This window comes from Etheostoma spectabile, chromosome 20 (assembly GCF_008692095.1).
Source record: "Etheostoma spectabile isolate EspeVRDwgs_2016 chromosome 20, UIUC_Espe_1.0, whole genome shotgun sequence".
NCBI lineage: Eukaryota > Metazoa > Chordata > Actinopteri > Perciformes > Percidae > Etheostoma > Etheostoma spectabile.
In genome coordinates, this window is record NC_045752.1 from 15108161 (window position 1) to 15125661 (window position 17501).

Genomic DNA, 17501 nt, shown 5'->3' on the forward strand with positions numbered 1-17501 from the left:
ATGGGTTTACTGTGATCCTTGGGGTTCACAAAGTCGGTCGCTCCAAACACCTTGGCCTTCTCAAACTTCTCCGGATTGATGTCAACAGCAATAATCTTCTTGGCTCCTGCAGCCTTGCAGCCCATGACTGCAGCCAAACCCACAGCTCCAAGGCCAAACACAGCACATGTGGAGCCCGGTTCCACCTAGAGAACAACAGACTTTGGTTAACATGGCCCCTTCGATTGACTTTTTAATGCTCCATACAGTAGAAACAAGTGGGAAGGTTTTCTGTCCCGTAATGAGAGATTGATGACTCTTTTAGAGGCTTTCCAATCTGAAGAATTTGAATTGAAAATTCTTTTATGTCATAAAAACACATATGCTTCATTCCATTGTTGCAATGTAAAACAATTATGTAAGCTTCTGCAAGAGTCAAACACACCTTGGCAGTATTAACCGCGGCTCCATATCCTGTGCAGACCCCACATCCAAGGAGACAGACTTTGTCCAGAGGGGCAGCGGGGTCAATCTTTGCCACAGCCATCTGGTTAACCACAGTGTACTCAGAGAAGGTACTGGTTCCCGTAAACTGCAGAATCTTCTTTCCCTTACAGGTAAACCTGTAGTTTGATGATGCCATCACATCATGACCAGTAGCAGCCCTGTATAGAGAATAAAAAAGAACACAATTTCTGACTCAATGTTAGGAGTTCTTTTGTTCTATTAGAGGGTGCAACTAATATTTGTAATAGGGAGCAATATGCCAAAAATGAAAAAGCAAAGACCCAACATGTGAACAGAGGTTTTATTATAATGAATATACAACTTGCATAAAATGAAGAAAAAAAACAAGCCATCAAACAAGGATCTAAACTATCTGTCTCCTAAAGTTGCTAAACCGATGTGGAGGTGTTAAATAAAATGTTTGTCTAAGACACCAAATAAGAATGAAATGAAGACTAGGGAATGAAGAGCAAATGAAGCAGAAGGGATGATGAGTGCGTATTGAGCTCACCATGCTTTTTCACACTGGTTGGTCTTTGGACTCTTACAGAAGCGACATTCTCTACACTGGGAGATGAATAGAGGGATAACCTTGTCTCCTGAAAGACAAAAACAATGCTGCAATGTGACAGTGGCCAACTTTTAGAATGGTGTAAAAATAAATATTGGTTAAATGGCACACATGGGCTTCATTTTACATGCCTTATACACTTCATTACATCACTTAAATAATACCAAATTCCTTTTTGTGCATTTCTGTTAACTTGTGCAGTGCCCATTTGGGGTGCATGCCTTTTTGGATCAGGTCGATTGCTTGGATCCCGGAAGTTATTTCCCACAATTTTAAAATATAAGCCGGGTTCAAACAGGCGCGGCTCATCTGGAGATTCGGCATGGCCCCCTTTTTTCCGTCTGGCTCTCACACATCCAGGTAGCAATGTGGCCCGGGTGGAGGAAGCATGTAGAACGACTGGAGAAGTGTGCACAACAGCTGGCAACAAAATAACGTACTGGAGATCCCAAGAGCCCGAGACTTCATCTAACGTGTGTTTGTGTATGATTAATTTCATCGTTTGCATGTGGGGTAGACAGCAATCAGTTTTTGTTGCATCATCAGTTTGTGACACAACACCTGTCGCCCACTGGAAAGACATTCTTGGGCAACCCGTTCTCATTCCCAATCCGGCAAATACCAACGCTTGGTCAGTGGGTCTCAGCGTCAGATACAGACGCACAAAGCACCCTTTAGCGTCTATATGGGACGCATCAGAGCAAAAGCTCAACCCTAGCTCTGTAAGATAACTTAGTGTGAAGAGCGATGGTAGCGAATATGAAGACCGAAAATCCACTTAAGGAGGTAGGTTGGTATGGTGGATGGGTCAAACAACCTGCCCTGTGCTGCATGCCATTTCTCTCTCTATCACCCCCTCTCCTGTCTCCTAAAAATGCCCCAAAATTATCTTTTAAAAGAACAAAGCCCAACCTTATTGGTCACAGTATGTACACAATATCCCAGTTCTGTACTCTACAGACATCTTATCAATATATCAATCTTCTCATCCCACTCTTGGAAAGAAAAGCAAATTACCATCTATTCCAAAATATTGTACCATTTGATACTGACCTGGCTGAAATTCAGTGACTCCAGAACCAACGCTCTCTACGATGCCGGCTGCCTCATGCCCAAGGACTACAGGGAAGCCGTCTTTAGACATACTCTCCAAAAGGTGGTGCAGGTCCGTATGGCACACCGCAGTTGCCACAATCTGCACCAAAGACAGTAACCAAATAATAAAAAAAAACACAAAGACAAGTAAGAGGCCAATCTAATCAGAGTGGTCAATCTAACATTACTGGCAACACTTGCACAGTCATTTGTTTCAGAAGAACAACATTAACAAATACACAGACCCAGTCATTGGTTAACACATTCTCCACCCTGGAGTCAGTCCCCATAACCCCCCTTAGCCCGGTACGAAAAACGGCTTTGGTCTCTAAAGTTTATTTCCCCTTCATGACAACTGTGGTGGTTGGGGCAGGGTTAAGTTATGCATAATTGAGGACGTGCCACTTTGAGTGACAGGTGGGCTGCCATCCCAGGAGGTGGGTATAGAACGTAGGCTTTATTCAGCTTGCCTCAGCTCCATCCACGCGTCACTTGTTTGCTTGTTTTTGGATTAGGCAACGTCACTGCCAAGATGGCAACAGCTGGAGCCATCAGGGATCCGCAGAATTTGAGCTTCATTTGAGCTTTATTTGGGCCCTTCAGAAACCCAGTTGGCGTCACAGAGACTACGTCCATATTTTAAACAGGCAATGGTGGCCAGTGGCCCCCCACAGCTCCAATTTGACTCTGTCATCGGCCTGAGCACCGACAATGAGATGGCCTATAGAGAGGAGGTCAGAGACAGAGTCATCTTGGTGCCAAAACAACAACCTCCATCTCAAATTTAGCAAATCAGAGGAGCAATCTATGAACTACAGGAAGCGACAAAGACAAGGACACCCCCCCATTACCATCAGTGGGACAATGGTGGAGAAACGCAACAGCTTCAGGTTCCTTGAGGTTTATATAAGCGAACCTGTTATCTTAGATTCTGATGTTTTAGTTTCTATTTGGATGCTTTCTACAGTACATACAAATATATCTCTGGGAGCGTTGGAGGAAGCCTGAGATCTAAGAACTCCACCTACTGACAAAGACGATCCCCACCTGGCCAGAGCTTCCTCAGCTAAAAGATTGTTTGACAAACACCGATTGGAGTGTTTTGGTCAGGTCCTGGCAGTATACACAGTGACTGTACTATCGTGCATCAAGTACTGCACAGGGAATGTATACTGTTATGGTTGGTGTCCGGCTGGCCGTGAGTATTTGTTTGGTTTGCTATTTTTCTGAGTTTTCTGTCGGCCTGCCCTGTTTTGTCCCTGCTGTGTTTAGTTTTCCCTCACTCTCCCTCCTGCTGAAGCCAGCTGACTACACACGCCTGCGTCTCATCTCTAATCACCTGCTCCCGCCGCTCACACCTGCCTGCCATCTGCAATCAACTACAGTTTATCAACCCCGGCTCTCCAACCACTCTTTGCTTGATTGTTGCTCCAGTTGCACTGGTGAACTTCGCTTAAGCAAGTCTCCTTGAGCATTTCGTCCCTCTGTGCTTTCTTTCTTTTGTGTTTTTCTCTCCCCACAGTTTCACCTCCACTCCTGTCTCTGCCTCCGGTCAGCTGTCTTCCTCTCTCGGTCTTCCTCCCACGGTGCCACGCTTCCACCTGTCTCCATCTCCGCTCCACGCTTCCCCTAGTATCCTTACTCCCCGAGACTTCTCCGGCTCCCCATTCTCAGCATCCTGGTCCCTGGCATCTGCCTTTCCACTTCCCTTTCCCAATTTAAATAAATCCTTATATTTTTGGTGAGCCGTGTATTTGAGTCCTTCTGTTCCCGTCATAACAGTATATTACCTCTATATATTTTTATTTTTTAGAGTATAGATTTACCAGGTGCCCTGCTGCTAAGAATTTCGTTGTTCATATTTGTACATTGACAATGAATCTTCTGATTCTGATTGCCAACAACTGCTTCATTGTAATTCTTGTGCACATCACAATGAAATAACAAGAATTTGAACTGTGTATGTTTATATGGGTGTGTTCTGATAGTGGACGTCTCTCACCTTGATGCGGACCTCGTTGGCCTGGGGCGGCGCTACCTCAATCTCCTCAATCACCAAAGGCTTGTTGGGCTCCCACGCCACTGCTGCCTTGCACTTGATGACCTACAGGGTAATGACAGCCCATGGGATTATCAAGCATGATATATAGCAAATACTACTGGGGACTGTTGGACCATATTAGGAAGGGTTTCCAAAAAAGAACCACAGTGCCACAACCTTTAATATACTCTATCCATTGCTCTGAGTGAAGATGGAGATAGGTAAAGCAACATATCATCAGCTTCTAACATTTATTGTAAAGGGCAACATGCTACAAGACCAGGGAGAATATTGTGATCCTTTGTGCTATAAATCAAGGTTACAATGTCTTACTTCATTACTTATGTGTGTTAACAGCAAGTGGTTTCAATCTCTCTGAACGGCTGGTCCTTGCAAAAACAAACATGATAAGTAGCAGTCTAAAGTCCACACATGAGTAATATATTTTTATAAGAACAGTAAAACTCAGTGTAGGATAAGCAAGTAAACCATTGAGTAAATCAGTTGTTTCAGATTTGATAAATCAAGTGGTTCCTCTTAAATTCATAAATATTCCACGTATTTTTAAGTATTTATTTAATCCACTGTGGAAAGTTGATTGGCTTTATTATCCCCCTCGCTTTGCCAATATCAACAGTTACACAAAACAGATTGGATAGTATCAAACTGTGTGTGCCAACTCAAATCAGAAGAGCCTTTACTCATACAGAGGTGACAGAGATAGAAAGAAAGAGACTGGAAGACAGAGTATTTTAAGGTTTTAAGGATTACATTTGAGCTGTAACATGTAATATGCAGTAAAACACTGCACAGGAAAGCCTTGCAATGCTTTTTTTATGTTGTGACCCATCCACACTCGAGCTACTGAATCAGCCTCACACTGCAAATGTGAATTGCACACCATAAAGAAGTACATTTAAATAATCAATGTTAATGCAATACACTATCATTATCACTATTTTAATGACATACTGCTTTTGGATGGCTTGTTTCATTATTGTGTTGAGCACCCCAATTGTTAGTGTTAGTGTGCAGTTACACAGGTTTGTCAAACATATCATGTGCCATTGGAAATATGCATGCACATATTCCAAAGAATATTAAAAAAAAAAAACATAAATATGAGCACTCCCATGTTAGGTTACACTTACCTTACCAGCTGTGGCCATTGTTGCTGCAAAGATAGGAGTAATCAAGCAAGAGAGGAATGAAGCTGCAGGACAGGAATGAGGAGGAGACCACAAGAGACTTTGGCCTCAAGATTTACACTGTGGGCTGTAGCAGAAGTATACAACAGTTTGACATTCAGATGTGCAGAGACTTGTTATCAGTTCCCAGATTTCTAAATCTAGGCCACAGTTCTAGAGCCAACGTGGAATAAACAAGGCCCAACCACCACAACTGAATGTAATCTTTATTGACACCAAAAGATTTATTTATGAAATGTTTTTAAATTTACCACCAGGCTTTAATTAGATTTCAAGATGTATTAACTTCTTAAAAGAAAAGTTGGAAAACAGGCTTTAAAGGAATAGTTCAATATATTGGGAAACATGCTAGTCCACTTTCTTGCTGAGTTAGATGAGAAGGTCAAAACCATTCACATTTTTTCTCAAAGGAAAACACAGGACAAACAGCTGTAGCAGACAAGACCTTTGATTACAGTTGGACTTTAATATATATATAATTCCAACACTGCCTACCAGGTTGAGCAAACATTATTCATGCTTCCCACAAACTGCACGTAATCCACTTTATAGTGTAGCGTGTTATTTGATATATCTCCATGCATTGTGTGCATGAATATTGCGTTGGGATTCAGTTAAGAGTAGCTTTAAGCCATTAAATGATTTTTGTGTCATTGAAAGCAACACAGCGTTGTTACTGTGGAGAAACGCTCAGGACTGTCCGGATGCTGTGGAGGAAAAGCAAAACAGATATTAGAGGATTCATATTTAATCTGTAATAACCAGCTGTGATGTGACATTGTAAATGGTGAAGAAAGTATTCAATTGTAAATGTACCATTTGCCTTGCTTCATCAGTTCAATGGCATCATTAACCTGGGCCAAAGTCATGTTGTGAGTGATGAACTCATCCAACTTCACCTTCTTGTCCAGGTAGGCTTTGACCATCTGAGGCACACCATCCTTACTCTTAAATCCTGAGCCACAGAGAACACACACAATTGAATAAGAGCAAATAAAACAATACCGGTCAAATTATTGCAGAGATCAAGCCTACAGCCTTTTGGGTACTGTCACAGCACCTTAGAGGTGGTAAAATGAGGGGATTTAATTACTACTAAGCCCCATGGCTGTACCAGCCACTAACAGGCCATACATATGAGAAAAGCCTTTGGTTTTGTAGAAATATTTTACTAACATTTGTAAGTGCTCGCTGACAGAACTGTGTGCAGTTGAGGAAGTGGTTAAAGCACTCCCGGTGAACTTTGATGCACAGAAAGGTCAGCTTAGGTCTTCTAAAAATGAGTACGGAAATACTGTGGCCCGATCAGCACTCTAAACCAGACGTGTAAGCAGAAAAAAGAAAAAACAGTTCAAGATTGCAGAACAGAAAAAGGAATTACACCATGTAACTTTCATTCCAGACTAAGTTAACTTTCCATAATTTGAGTCAGATCTTCTGGCCTTCGGGTCTGTGCCTTTTTCCACAATTCCTTCCTTCAGGTTCCAGTCAACAAGAAAAAAGGATGCAATCCTTACCTGAAACCCATATGAGGTTGACTGACTTTTGCTGTTGCTCATATGACTATTATTACAATTAAGATAACCCCTCTTGAAATGGACAACCAATCAAAAATGACAACCTGTGACCGTTAGAACTGTCATTAGTAACTGGGGACTGCCATATATGATTGACATGTGTCATACCTCCAAACAGGGAGCCCTTCCACGTGCGTTCAGCGATGAGCTGAATGGGTCGGGTAGTAACGTCGTACATGTCCGTCCAGCCAACCAGCACGCTGACACCCCAGCCTTTCACACAGGATTCCAAGGCACTGCGCTAGATGGAGAAACAGCACAAACTCAGTGAGCTTGTGACCACAGGGTTTCAAATCTGCAGCTCAGAAAATGTGTGCATTAAAAGTTACTCACCATGACTCCCACATTCCCGACACATTCCAGAGAGAAGTCCACTCCCCCGTTGGTCATCTCAGACAGCACTTGGCTGATGGGTTTACTGTGATCCTTGGGGTTCACAAAGTCGGTCGCTCCGAACACTTTGGCCTTCTCAAACTTCTCCGGATTGATGTCAACAGCAATAATCTTCTTGGCTCCTGCAGCCTTGCAGCCCATGACTGCAGCCAAACCCACAGCTCCAAGGCCAAACACAGCACATGTGGAGCCTGGTTCCACCTAAAGAAACAACAGACTTTGGTCAACGTGGTTAACTTCTTAATTCTTAAAACGCTTTTCCGCCTTACTGTGGTGTGTTCTGTGGTGCCACTGGTCGTTGGTATGTATTCTTTTCAATTATGTTTAACATGACATAATAAACACCTTGGCAGTATTAACCGCGGCTCCATATCCTGTGCAGACCCCACATCCAAGGAGACAGACTTTGTCCAGAGGGGCAGCGGGGTCGATCTTCGCCACAGCCATCTGGTTAACCACAGTGTACTCAGAGAAGGTACTGGTTCCCATAAACTGCAGAATCTTCTTCCCCTTACAGGTAAACCTGGATTCTGCTGATGCCATCACATCGTAACGATCAGCAGTCCTGAAAAGAGAATTTATTGAAATGAAAATAGAAGTTCAGACTCAAGTTTTCCCTTGCTCGTGTTCTATTAGAAGGTCTTTGGTTTTTTCATTTTTAGCAATATGCCAAAAAATTAAAAAGCAAAGACCCAAACAATCTGTTCTATGTCATCGTCAGACACCAGGTAAAGTTGCTCCACTGACATAGTGTTGTAATAATTTAGATTTACACTTTTGTGTCTTATTATTATTAATAAACTGTTTGCATAAGGCCATATTAATGATTGCACGTTCACAAGATACCATGGAACTGTCCACGTCTACTGAGCACGATGTGCTGCTGAGGAAAGAATAGGCGTCCGACTGAGATAAGGAAGACAACATCTTTGTTATTACTATAGACTTTTTACTGCATTCCACCTTGTGTTACATAAGCTGTTGTAAAAGAGCATTTCACTTTGTCAATTTTCTGTACTCAAAAAATGAATGCTGTAAAGTGATTCCTTGTTTGGTTCGCAAGTATAAATTAACTTTGATATAACTTTAGTGGTTCCTGTCTATTTTTGGTAATGTAATTATCCTAACACAGTGATCACTATGACATAGATGGAGACAGTGCATTCCATGTTAATGCACTCTGAAATGGGTCTATGAACACATTCTACATTAAAAGAGATGGGAAGACAAAGAAGAACTCACCATCCATTCTCACACTGGTTGGTTTTGGGACTTTTACAGAAGCGACATTCTCTACACTGGGAGATGAATAGAGGAATCACCTTGTCTCCTGAAATTCAAAGACAATGTTGCCATGCCAAGTAATTATAGGCATATAAAAAATAAATATACATTGCTGTACCCATTCGTTACTCATATTGCTGACACAAAGTTCGACACATTAGCTGTTAGACACATTAGGATTTGTTAAGGTTAACTGACCTGGTTGAAATTCAATGACTCCTGGCCCGACGCTCTCTACGATGCCGGCTCCCTCATGGCCAAGGACTGCTGGGAAGCCATCTTTATGCATACCCTCAAAAAGATGATACAGGTCCGTGTGGCACACCCCGGTTGCAACAATCTGTGCAGAAGAAAACAAACTTATGATGAAAACACTGATGCTCGATTCTTTGCAACAGTTGGGTATTTTTCTTTCTTTAAAATTGCATTCCTGAATGAATTCATAGCTAAGCAACCGTAGGAGTTTTGGGGGTCTTTTGTCAAAAAGTCTTGACTTTCCCTTTGGCAATAATACATTTTTCTATGACCCTTCAAAATGATTGGGAAAAAAGGTAAAACTGCTGAAGCTCAACATTATCCAAAACTCCATTTCTCAGGCAAGCGTCAATTTGGGAACGTGCGTGCTACCATTCTTTCCTTCTCAAATGACTTAAAAAGGCTGTCGTTTGAACAATGTCACAAATAATCACCGGGACCGAAAGGATATTTGGGTCGTGTATGGCTGCAGCCTGGAGACCTCCCATTCTATGCCCTGCTGGCTGAGTGCTGTCTGCGAGCTTTTACTTTTCAAAATAAAAGCTTGCGTCTGGTCCTCTATGTTTCCGTATGTTGGTGTTTTTGATGTTTTAGAACTAAACAGTATGGCAATCATGTTAATGAATGAAATTCATTTTTCAGCAGATGTCTTATTGATAACATCATGGAACTGGCACAGCAGTTGTGTTTATATGTAAAGGCGGGATTTATTCAATTTGAGAAATTGCAGTCTCTACAAAAGCTACAGCTTATATTGTCTGGCTGACTAAACAAGGAGGGACCCATCTGCTCGGGATGGGGGCCAAGACAGAGACTACATGGAGCTACATAGAAAACTATGCACCAAACCAGCCACTTTAAAATTTTGCTGTTTTCATGAATACAAAATTTGGGTGACCCTCCCCCCTAGACTAAAAAAAGTTGGATGACCCTCCCACCTAGACTAAAAAAAGTTGGATGACCCTCCCCTCAACAAAGAATAAAAATACATGACCCTCCCCTATTTTCCTCCGGTGGTCCATTCCATAAATACGGTCCCTAAACTGTAAGAGCAACTTAAAAACCTGTGACTTTAGTAAGTACTTGTATACATTTATGATTTATTTACTTTTACGGTTCTGGCTATAAAAGTTATCTGACCAAAAGAAAAAAATTAAGTCATAATTTATTAAGTTTTAGTGCTGTACTTGGACCAGGTATGAACGCAAGTGGAGATCCATCCTTCACTCCCTCCACTGCACACCCAGATTAAGACTTTAGTTTTATGATGTCACCAAAGGATTTGCCGTTAGTGAAGTCCTACAAAAACTTCAGTAATGTAGCAAGACATCCCCGTGTGTGTACACGCAAGTCTTGAAAGTGGAGGTCTCTCACCTTGATGCGGATCTCTTTGGCCTGAGGCGGGGCTACCTCAATCTCCTCCATCACCAAAGGTTTGTTGGGCCCCCACGCCACTGCTGCCTTGCACTTGATTACCTAAAGGGCATTGACTCCAGCATTACATACTCACATTACTGGGTACTACAACTGTAAAAAGTATACTAGAATGCTTCAGGAAAGGCTTAATTGGCAGTTTCAGGAAACCCTTTAAACTCTGTGTTTTACTATGCCAAGTAGAGCCATAGATGAAATGGTACTATCCTCTGTACAATGATCCAAGGCCAACAATCATCTAGAGGCAGCACGTTGAGTTCTAGCTCATGCTACTATGCAAATGATCATCATGGCAAATGTGGGTGCTGTGGTTTACATTTCTCGGAAACAACGGATCAGGAAAAAGCAAACATCACATAAAAAGCAACAGTTTAAAGTCCACACAGTTATTTGGAAAACAATGCATTTTATTAGTTAAGTATAATTAATTGTTGGCAAAATTACTGGCATGTACTATACCTTACCTGAGTAAATCAGTTGTTGCCCCACTTGACAAATTAAGTTTTTTGGTCATTATTTTAATTCCACTAAGACTGCAGAAAATTCTTGGCCTTCCACCATGATCTTTTTTGGCTTACTAACCCCTCATCTTTGCCAATAGACAGTTGCGTAAAACTGTCTGGATAGTTTTTAAACTATGTGCCAAGTACATGAAATAGTTCACTGAGGCAGAGGAGACAGAAGGACAAAGAGAATAGTATTTTAATCATTATACATTGTTTATTGCAGTAAAAATAACAATTCTAAGTCAATTTGAGTGAAATAAACATGCATGTGCAAAGAGAACTACATTAACACTTCCGATACTAGCACCGAAACACGTCGACAGGCATCAGATGGTATATTCCACCCATCCACATAAGAAAATATTTTCTATGAGTCTCATAATATGGAGAGCCTTGGTACAGCGGAGTGGTTACACCACATGCCACATTAACGCAACGTCCCGGGTTAGAGTCCAGCACAGTTCCAGTCACTTTCCTCGTGAAATGAAGTAAAATGCCGAAAAGAAAGAAACAAAAGAGTACTCCCATATATAAATATGTACCTACCTTACCAACGGTGGCCATTTTGATTGTCAGAAAATGAGCAAGGAGTTGAGGAAGAATAATCTGCTGCAGAGTGAGGATGAGAGAGACCTTGGATTGGATTTAAATACTGCTGCAGTGAAAACATTCAGATGGGCTGGGACTTATTGTACGTGGAGTCAGTGGTTGTAAAAAAAAGAAAAAAGAACATCTTTTGCAGGCATGTTATGAGCTCCTGGTACTCAAATCAGGGCCACATGTGTGGAGGCTATTTAGAAATGACTTGGCACAAACAAGCAGCAACCATCATAGAGTAACGCCTATAAATCATGCAAATACCCCTTTTAAGATGACATTTTCTTGATAAAACAATTTTCTAAACTTCAAAAGATTATCATATTACTTTCATGAGTTTGTACCCACCCTTAAGCCTTAGATGAATCACTTAAAATTCAAAGAAAGTATTCACAAATAATGTTATGTGTTCAAATGCCTTTTGTGAAGGATATCATAGGCTTTTGAGGCGATCTGATGAAAAATGCCATATTTATGGTGCAAGAACCTATGGGTGAGCGGTGACTACAGCCATATAATGTCTGAAAAATCCAACTTTTAATATATGTACAGTTAATTGTATTTAAATGGAAAAGCCTTCTGTAAGTATTCATCAGTTACGAGCTTTTTGTAAACCAATCTGAATGTTGGCCAGAGAAAAAAGAAGAGACAAGAGAATATGGGATGTCTGTTAAAGAGGAGTCTTAAAAAAAACTGAAGGCAACTCAAAATAGCTTTGTTTTTATTGTTTTAATGATCTACTGATATCGACATGGGTGACACTATACATGTTAATAACTTGCTGATACGTTGCGAATACAGGAGGGCATTTTCTATGATCAAATGCGCGGCAATTAGTCAACACAGAACACATCATGTGTTAATAATAAGTATTATTAAAGACAAAGTAGTAAAAGAAGTCAAAACAAGAATCCAAAATATGACACTTACTAAAATCACAATTTTTAGAAAATTATTTGCTTCAAAAGGCACTATATCAGAAAATAATTATCTCTGATGTGTGGTAACTTGCACTCAAAGAAATGATTGCCTCTATTAATGGCACACTTGAGTGCTTTCAACAAAAGCTGCCAGTAATAGTGATAACCATTGTTCCCAGGTTACTCTCTAGTAAACAGAATATTCTGAATAGCTCCTTTTCAATGAAACGATATAAAAACGTACAAAATTATTGGGACCATCTTACACTAACAAAGCTCACAGGTTTTCCTGCCTTTATATATCGGTTTTTCAGGAGAAGGTGGTTTTCAAAGTGGTTTAATGGTTGTTATTGTTAGCAGAACATCAGGCCATATGGTCTTTGCCTTTTACAGGATTCTAATTTTATATATATATATATATATATATATATATATAAAAAAAAATGCTCAAAATGCCCGTTCTTACTATCATTTGATAACTTTTCTGCGTTCAAACTTAAAAATGCATAGAGAAACATTCTGTATCTCTAAGAGTAACACTGTAACTCTTAGCTTCCAAGATTCAGGTTGATATTTTCTCCATTGTCAAGGAAACTAAATAACATAACATAACATTTACAAACAGATAAACACTAATATGAGAAAAAAAAAAAATCGTCCCAGAGCCCAGACAGATATTGTAACTTTATCTAGATTAAAAGATGTTTAAGTCAACATCTAAAAAAAAGTCACACTTAGCAAAATAGTTTATATCATTGAGCACCACTGGCTGTGGTGCAGAGCAGCTTCAATGTCTAATTCTTAATGTACATGCATTATTATGAGGAATGGGTGGTCACACAATACTTGTCAGTGTGCGTACATGCAAGTGTGAATGTGTGCATTTAGGATTTCTTTGTACAGCTGCCTTCCTTTAGGAGTGGTACTGTCCCAAAGGTCAGTTGCACAATGTAAAAGAGTTGAAAAAGACAGGTGTGTACGTGTAAGAAAAACAAGGTAAAAGTGCAGTAACATACACATTAATACCCAAAACCATGCAAGCACACACACACCCATCCCTCAGTCACACACTGATTGAAAATATGACTCGGTAAGTTTTGGTTTCACACTAAAGATCTACATATATGTGGCAAAACAACGTCCTGCCGTCATTACATGAGCTGCGTCTCCAGATACTTATAATTGATTGGTATGTAGACGGACTTCCACGTCCTCTTGTATCCTGCCCCTCTCAGTTTATTTATTTTTTTAAACGGACTGCTGCTCTCCCCTACTGCCGTGGCTCTTTTTGTTTTGTTGCGATGTTGAGAAGCAAGACAATGGAATGCTCTTTCTGCAGCATTTATTCAGACATTTACTACCACTGAGCAAGTAAACTGCTGATGTATTCTCAGCTGTGATAGCAGACAGGTGTATGCTCTGAGCGCATTCACCGTCACACACACACACACTCTCTCATGTAGCCTACACACTGAGCACTGACCTATTCCTTAAAAAAACGGTGTTCCCTGGGCTTATAACACGATGATAGCCTGCCAGAGTTTCCTGTATTTGGTCCGAAACGAACCGGACCATGGTTCAGTTTGACCCGGACCAAGACTACCTCTGTTGGGCAAACCAAATTTTGTCCATTTGTTACGGACTGTGGTCTGGGGTAGGTTTCACACCTGGAGTGTTGGTTTGGATCAAACTGAAAAGTCCGAAGGTCCGGACCAAACGAGGTAGGTGTGAAAGCCCCCTAAGTCACAGCTAAAAGATAGCACTTTGTTTCACAAGGCCTCAAAACAACATAGAGCGATTATTACCAATAAGCACCCAAGAGATAGGGTTGAAATGAAGGATATTACAACCTGCGGTCAATCACATCCAGACTAGACTTAACAGTTAAGATGTTCTCCTGTCTTGCCTGGAGATGTAAGTATCTATATATAAACAATATAGTATATTTGACAGATATTGGCCTTTGAATAAAAATAAAAAAAGTAAGTAAACTAAACTAATTTGACAAGTTTATTGTGACTGTCACAAGTTTATGGGTCATGTTAAACTTGATGATTGAGATCATATGTAATACATTAAATTATACAAATACACACGTTGGTCAAGTAAAACAAAAAAACAAATAAACATAAAATAACACTGAAGGATGCCAGTGATGGTGACATTTTGTCATAGTTGTGTGAACAAGCGGCCAGCCAAATCCATGTGTAATAGACGATTAGGGTTTTAAATCCCCATTCAAGTTTTAAAAGACATTTTGTTTTCTGTAGCTGTGATTTACTATTTTGACTGAATTACAGTGTTGCTTCCTTAAAGCTATAGTGCGTAGTGTCTGTTGCCCCCATGAGGAATTCTAGGTAACGACAACAACACTGTCTGCGCATTAACATGATACAAGCCTTCTGTGACAGGCCTTCTGTGATCGTGCCCCAACTCGCTCCCCATTCTCCCTCATGCAGTTGCTAGTAGCTCAAGGAGGACACGGAGGATTTAAAAAAACATGGACTCTTCAGAAGAGGTAATTATCTTCACTCAAGCTTCTGCGCGGGAAAGTCACCGGACGCCACAATCTTCTAAACATAGCTATACTGAGAATTACAGAGGGAGTTGTGTAGAGCGTAATTAGCCTTGAGGCAACTCATCTGGCAAAGGCTTGAATGTAACGGACGTTCATTAATATCAAAATGTTACGCACTAAAGCTTAAAGTTATCACACTGTATTTGAAAACTGGTATTTTTGTTAGTGAGTAAAATACTATTTTTTTTATAGTTTAACCACTGACATGATTATAGTTACACTATTGTATCCTTTTAAGGGATTTTTGTACTTTTTAGTTTGGTGTCGTGCTTATTTATTTAAGCTTAATTTAATAATGTACTTAAAGGTTTTCACTGGAAAATGCTAAATAATATAATTTGTTGAAAAGTCAATGGAGATGCAATCAAATTATGCAATTGATAATTCATTTATTGAACAAACGAGGCAATTAAATGTTTGGCAGACTAATGACTAACTGACCAAACAGCAGTCCACTTGTTGCAGTCCACTTGTGAGTGTTGCACTACAAACCCTCCTGCATTTGGAATGGATGCTTTTGTGCTTGCTGACTTTAATGGATTTTGCTAATGCCATGTACAGTCCATTTAAGAAGATAGCAGTCTGATGGGTCTATACAGCATGTTTGTTTTCCTCTGTGTGTGGGCGATTTACTCCGTTACACTACGATAACGTGGCTGATGACATGCTCACTAGTACTTTTAAACCATTTCCATTTTGGCACAGTTGCACTGATCCAGAGCTGGTGTTAGTTGAGGCAAACTAAATTGTCGAGATGTAGTTCATGACCTGGTTTTCACGAGTTTTTCATGGCATTTAAAAAAGCTAATTAGGCTTAGTAGATTAGCTTACTGTAGCAAGCATTAGACCTTTAACCTGACCTGCACTGGCACCGTACTGACCTAAATTTAGAGAAAGTATTTTTGGAAATACACTTTTAAATTTAGATCAGGGGATCGATAACACTCGTGTCTAAACAATAAATATAAAGTTAGAGTTGTAAGGTAATTAGCTTAGGATAAAAACAAAACAAAAAAACAAACTGAAAACAGGGGGAGGACTTTGCTTAAAAAAAATAAAATGTAAAAATAATTTTAGTTTTTAAAGAAAGTTATGGGCTGGAACGGTTTTCCTTTGGGCTGGGATAAGCTAACTGTTTTCAAGCTGTAGATTCATAGTTACCAAACAGTCATGAAAGCAACATGACATCATGACTTTGCGTAAACATACACACCGACTTTCTTAAGCCCACTGGCGTGTTATGCATTTTGAGCTATCCGTGTGTATGTATACAGCTGATGTAAACATACACGCCACTTGGCGTGTTATCGCAAGAAAAAAAAAAAGACAGTTGAGTTAAGGAAACGTGATACCGGGTTGGCTTTGTTAAAGGAAACCAACGGTTGTCTTTAAAAAAACGTAATAAGCGGGACACAATCCCCGGTCTCCTGGGTGAAGTCCTGTGTTTTACCCATTCACCACCCCAACCAACCTTCTTATGAGGATTTTCGCCCATACAAACTTCTCGCTATGGCAAAAAATCACATGCCATCTTAAAGTAAGTGAGTAGGTCAATGGAGGCCAAACAGAAATGATCAACACGCTAAAAAGCGAGTATGCATCTTGATAACACAAATTGGCATACACACGCCATTTCATGAGATCAGTCTGATGAAATTGGTATTGATCTTCCTATCTAACTCTTGAAAGAAACAAACTGAATAAGCATATTAATGCAAACAACAAATTATTTCAGTCCTTGCATTGAGCATGGTGGTTATCTTCTGACAAACAATGTAACATGATCTAAAATGTTGATTCAAAAATGTGTAAAGTCAAGTTCAAGGTGTCATCAGCAGGGCTTTTTTGACTAGTCTTATTCCCTTAAAAAAGAAAAAAGAAAAAATACAGTAAACTGTAATAATACTTTCGTCCAACGGCAGTCCAGATCTAGGTCATCATTTACATAATCCTTAAAATCCATTTTACTTGGTACAATATATTGCTAACAAACAGATAGGAATGAAATTTGGTCACTCACATGGTCTTGTGTAAACATTGCAACATCCAGTGCTTTCGGCCTATGGCAGTGATCACTGATCTGAACGGTACTGGTTAAAAGAACAAACCTTTTGATTAATGTTTAAAAGTAATTTAATTAGAGATGGTCCGATACCATTTTTTTGCTTCCCGATACCGATTCTGATACCTGAACTTGCGTTTACCGAGTACTGATCCGATACCAGCGTGTCATATTTTGTTATAGCAACTGTATACTACTATCCCTGTATGAATATGATAAAATTACTATCTTTGTTGTCGGTCTGGCTTAGGTTAAACTCTTTGTGAAACATGAACAAACACAAACAATGGATGCCACTTTCTTTTTTTTTATCCAGTTTGACAGTCAGTTATAACAGAAAAAGAACAGCGTTTTAGGCAGTATTGGAGACAATGCCGATACTGGTGTCGGCACATTTCTAAATCTAACTTTACCCCAATGAAGTTCACTTTAGATCTATATTCACGCACACAATCACACACACACACACACAATCATACACACACACACACATG

At 40.1% G+C, this 17501-nt stretch overlaps 2 protein-coding genes across 2 annotated transcripts in view; both read right to left on the bottom strand.

The window, feature by feature from the left end:
• Positions 1-5981, bottom strand: part of LOC116669932 (alcohol dehydrogenase 1-like) — a 7080-nt gene extending 1099 nt beyond the window's left edge. Inside the window, 6 exon segments of the mRNA XM_032500074.1 lie at positions 1-185; positions 425-644; positions 998-1085; positions 2111-2252; positions 4155-4256; positions 5345-5981. The exon segment at positions 1-185 is cut by the window's left edge and continues 1 nt beyond it. Of these exon segments, the coding sequence (XP_032355965.1) occupies positions 1-185; positions 425-644; positions 998-1085; positions 2111-2252; positions 4155-4256; positions 5345-5362 (755 nt within the window). The 5' untranslated portion in view covers positions 5363-5981.
• A 53-nt stretch (positions 5982-6034) lies between these two features.
• Positions 6035-11615, bottom strand: LOC116669933 (alcohol dehydrogenase 1). The gene is made up of 9 exons (XM_032500075.1): positions 11397-11615; positions 10285-10386; positions 8854-8995; positions 8614-8701; positions 7717-7936; positions 7312-7572; positions 7087-7219; positions 6218-6356; positions 6035-6108 (listed from the first exon to the last, which is right to left on the bottom strand). Exons 1-9 carry the CDS (start codon positions 11412-11414, stop codon positions 6075-6077), a joined length of 1137 nt encoding a protein of 378 aa, XP_032355966.1. The 5' UTR covers positions 11415-11615; the 3' UTR covers positions 6035-6074.
• Between the last annotated feature and the right edge of the window lie 5886 nt (positions 11616-17501).

Excerpts from the sequence above, each read along its gene's own strand:
- LOC116669933 (XM_032500075.1), bottom strand. Across the intron at positions 7,220-7,311 it reads TCGGGAATGTGGGAGTCATG|CGCAGTGCCTTGGAATCCTG; the intron begins GTGAGTAACTTT and ends TTCTCCATCTAG. Across the intron at positions 6,109-6,217 it reads CTGATGAAGCAAGGCAAATG|CATCCGGACAGTCCTGAGCG; the intron begins GTACATTTACAA and ends TTTCCTCCACAG.